This window comes from Mus caroli, chromosome 11 (genome assembly GCF_900094665.2).
Source record: "Mus caroli chromosome 11, CAROLI_EIJ_v1.1, whole genome shotgun sequence".
NCBI lineage: Eukaryota > Metazoa > Chordata > Mammalia > Rodentia > Muridae > Mus > Mus caroli.
The window spans coordinates 97,088,465-97,091,362 of NC_034580.1; the positions used below are offsets into that span (position 1 = coordinate 97,088,465).

Here is a 2,898-nt window from a genome sequence, read left to right on the forward strand (position 1 = left end):
AAAAAAAAAAAAAATAATAATAATAATAATCTGTTCACGGGCTGGAGAAATAGCTCAGCAGTTAAGAGCACCGATGGCTCTTCCAAAGGTCCTAAATTCAAATCCCAGCAAGCACATGGTGGCTCACCCATAATGAGACCTGATGCCCTCTTCTGGTGTGTCTGAAGACAGCTATGGTGTACTTACATATAATAATAAGTAAATATTTGGAGGGAGCGGGGTGGAGCGAGCGGGCCCAGAGTGAGCAAAGGTCCTGAGTTCAATTCCCAGCAACTACATGATGGCTCACAACCATCTGTACAGCTACAGTGTACTCATATACACAAAATAAACAAATCTTTAAAATAAATAAATAAATAAATAAGTCTCTTTTACAAAAAAAAAAAAAGTCTATTGACAAGCCCTGAGTCTGGCCTGAGTGGAACAGCTGTCCCTACCTCTCCTTCATGTCGTCAGGGACACCATTCTCAGGAAACATGGACGCAATGGCGCTGAAGATCATGTCATTTGGAAACTGTTTCTTGGAACTCTTTTTGTTGCCTGAATGGGAAATGACAGTGAACTCCTGGGCATAGACAAAGCTGTTTGTAGTTTTCCCTTTGGTGCAGCAGAACAAGTGATTACAGCCTGCTGTGCTCATCCAAACCTCAGCCGTATTGATAACAAAGTCTACAGTCCCTAGTATAATCAAGAGGAGAGTCTCTCAGAGGTGAAGACAGATGAACCCCACTGTAACCCTGCTGCTGAAGAACAACTGACACTGGGACTCTGTCATAGGAAGAGAGAGACTCTCTCTCGGTAGCTCAGCGGTTTCTTCTTTCCCTATTCTAAAGTGCTTGTGCAGGTATGTGGATGTGTTTGTGTATGTGGGCACACGTGTGGGCATGCGTGCATATGCATGTGAGGTCCTGAGGTTGATGTCTAGAATCATCTTCCTCCACTCTTCTTCCACCTTATTCATTGGCCCAGAGTTTGCCAACATGACTCGTCTCGCCAGCAATCTTGTCTTGGGGAATCCCCTTTCTACACCTTCTGAGGCTGGAATCACAGAGAGGACACCACACCCATTTTTGCATCTCCATGGGTTCTGGGCATCTGACTCCTGCCCTCATAGCATGACTTTAACACTGAGCAGTCACCTTGGCCCAGAAATATTGAATTAAATACTAGTGACTTGGAAAATATTTATAAATTAAATTAAGAAGATAAAAGTTTATATCACGCACCCACACAATCTCAATTTTGTATGAGCATGCTGATTTAGATATGTATAATTTACAATCTACAAGGAATAATCTGATTATTCCTATGTAGCAAGCAAGATTGAAGTATAATCTTATTTTCTCCTTTCTATCTTCCCAGATTTTCCAAGCACAGTAGAATTAGAAACTAAGAGCAATGACTACCATGGAGATTGTTCTACTCTCATCTTCAGCTTAGTTCAGGCAGCTGGAGCTATCAGTTAATGGCCATGTTTTTCTTGTAAGTAGACCAAAGAGAAGCATCAATGTTTTTTAAAAAATAATACTCTCAAGTTTTCCATTCTTCCCTGTCAATTTCAAAATAGTCTATGGAAGCAGGGCTTTGCACCTTCGATAGCATGGCGCTTCCGTTTTCTTGTTACCGGCAGGTCCTCTTTGCTGTCGTCTTGCTTTCCATCGGAGGTGTCATTGTGCCCATCCTCTTCCTCATCTGAGTACTGATTGAGGGCATCTACCAGCTCCAGAAACACAGCATCGCTGATCAGCACAGATCCAGGGATCATCTCTGAAACACAAGGAATAGAAAAGTGAGCAGTGGTGGCCGCACACTCTACTCATCTTTGCACACAGGGTTTAAGACAGGGTCTTGCGGCTGGAGAGATAGTGCACTGGCTAAGAGCACTGACTGCTCTTCCAGATGGACCTGGGTTCAATTCCCAGCACCCACATAACAGCTCACAACATCTGTAACTCCAGTTCCAGGGGACTCAATACCCTTACCCAGACATACATATAGGCACAATACTAATGGACATTTTAAACAAAAAAAAGTGTCTTGTCAGGTGTAGTGGTGCACACCTTTAATCCCAGCACTTGGGAGGCAGAGGTTCGTGAATCTCTGAGTTTGAGGCCAGTCTATATAGTGAGTTCTAGGACAGTCAAATCTATATAATGAAAACCAGTCCCCCCCCCAAAAAAAAAAAGATAAGGTAGGGTTTTTTAGCACTCACCCTGCAGTCTAGGGGTGTAAGAGGTGTGACACATCATTTGATGAACTCTAACAGCTACTAACAGTTAACTAGCTAGAGACTTTACCCTTATTAGAATATTCCAGTTCTGGGGTCATTGGTAACACTGGATTTGCTGTTCAAAAATCTTAACAGCACGCACAGTATGGTGGCACAAACCTTTAATCCCAGCATTCAAAAGACAGGGGTGTCTGGTCTACAAAGTGGACTCTAAGACAGCCAGGGATCAGACATACTCTCAGCGTGCCAACAACCACAGCAAGGCAGAAAAATAACAATCAAGCGAAAAATCACTTGGCTTTGTGCTATATAATGTCTCAATAGTGACTTCTCATTTATTTATTTATTATATGTAAATACACTATAGCTGTCTTCAGACACTCCAGAAGAGGGCGTCAGATCTCATTACGGGTGGTTGTGAGCCATCATGTGGTTGCTGGGAATTGAACTCAGGACCTTCGGAAGAGCAGTTGGTGCCCTTAACCGCTGAGCCATCTCTCCAGCCCAATAGTGACTTCTCTTTTTTTTTTTTTTTAAATTTTTAATATTTTTTTTTTGTTGTTGTTTTTTTTGTTTGTTTTTTTCGAGACAGGGTTTCTCTGTGTAGCCCTGGCTGTCCTGGAACTCACTCTGTAGACCAGGCTGGCCTCGAACTCAGAAATCCGCCT

At 42.7% G+C, this 2,898-nt stretch overlaps 1 protein-coding gene across 6 annotated transcripts in view; it reads right to left on the bottom strand.

The window, feature by feature from the left end:
• Ezh1 (enhancer of zeste 1 polycomb repressive complex 2 subunit) overlaps positions 1 to 2,898 on the bottom strand; it is a 34,392-nt gene that overhangs the window by 16,012 nt on the left and 15,482 nt on the right. For all 6 annotated transcript variants that reach the window (XM_021176027.1, XM_021176028.1, XM_029483671.1 and 3 more), the window contains exons 7-8: positions 1,591 to 1,767; positions 438 to 540 (exon numbers count right to left, since the gene is read on the bottom strand). In XM_021176027.1, coding sequence (XP_021031686.1) covers positions 438 to 540; positions 1,591 to 1,767 — 280 coding nt within the window. The remainder of the gene's footprint in view (positions 1 to 437; positions 541 to 1,590; positions 1,768 to 2,898) is intronic.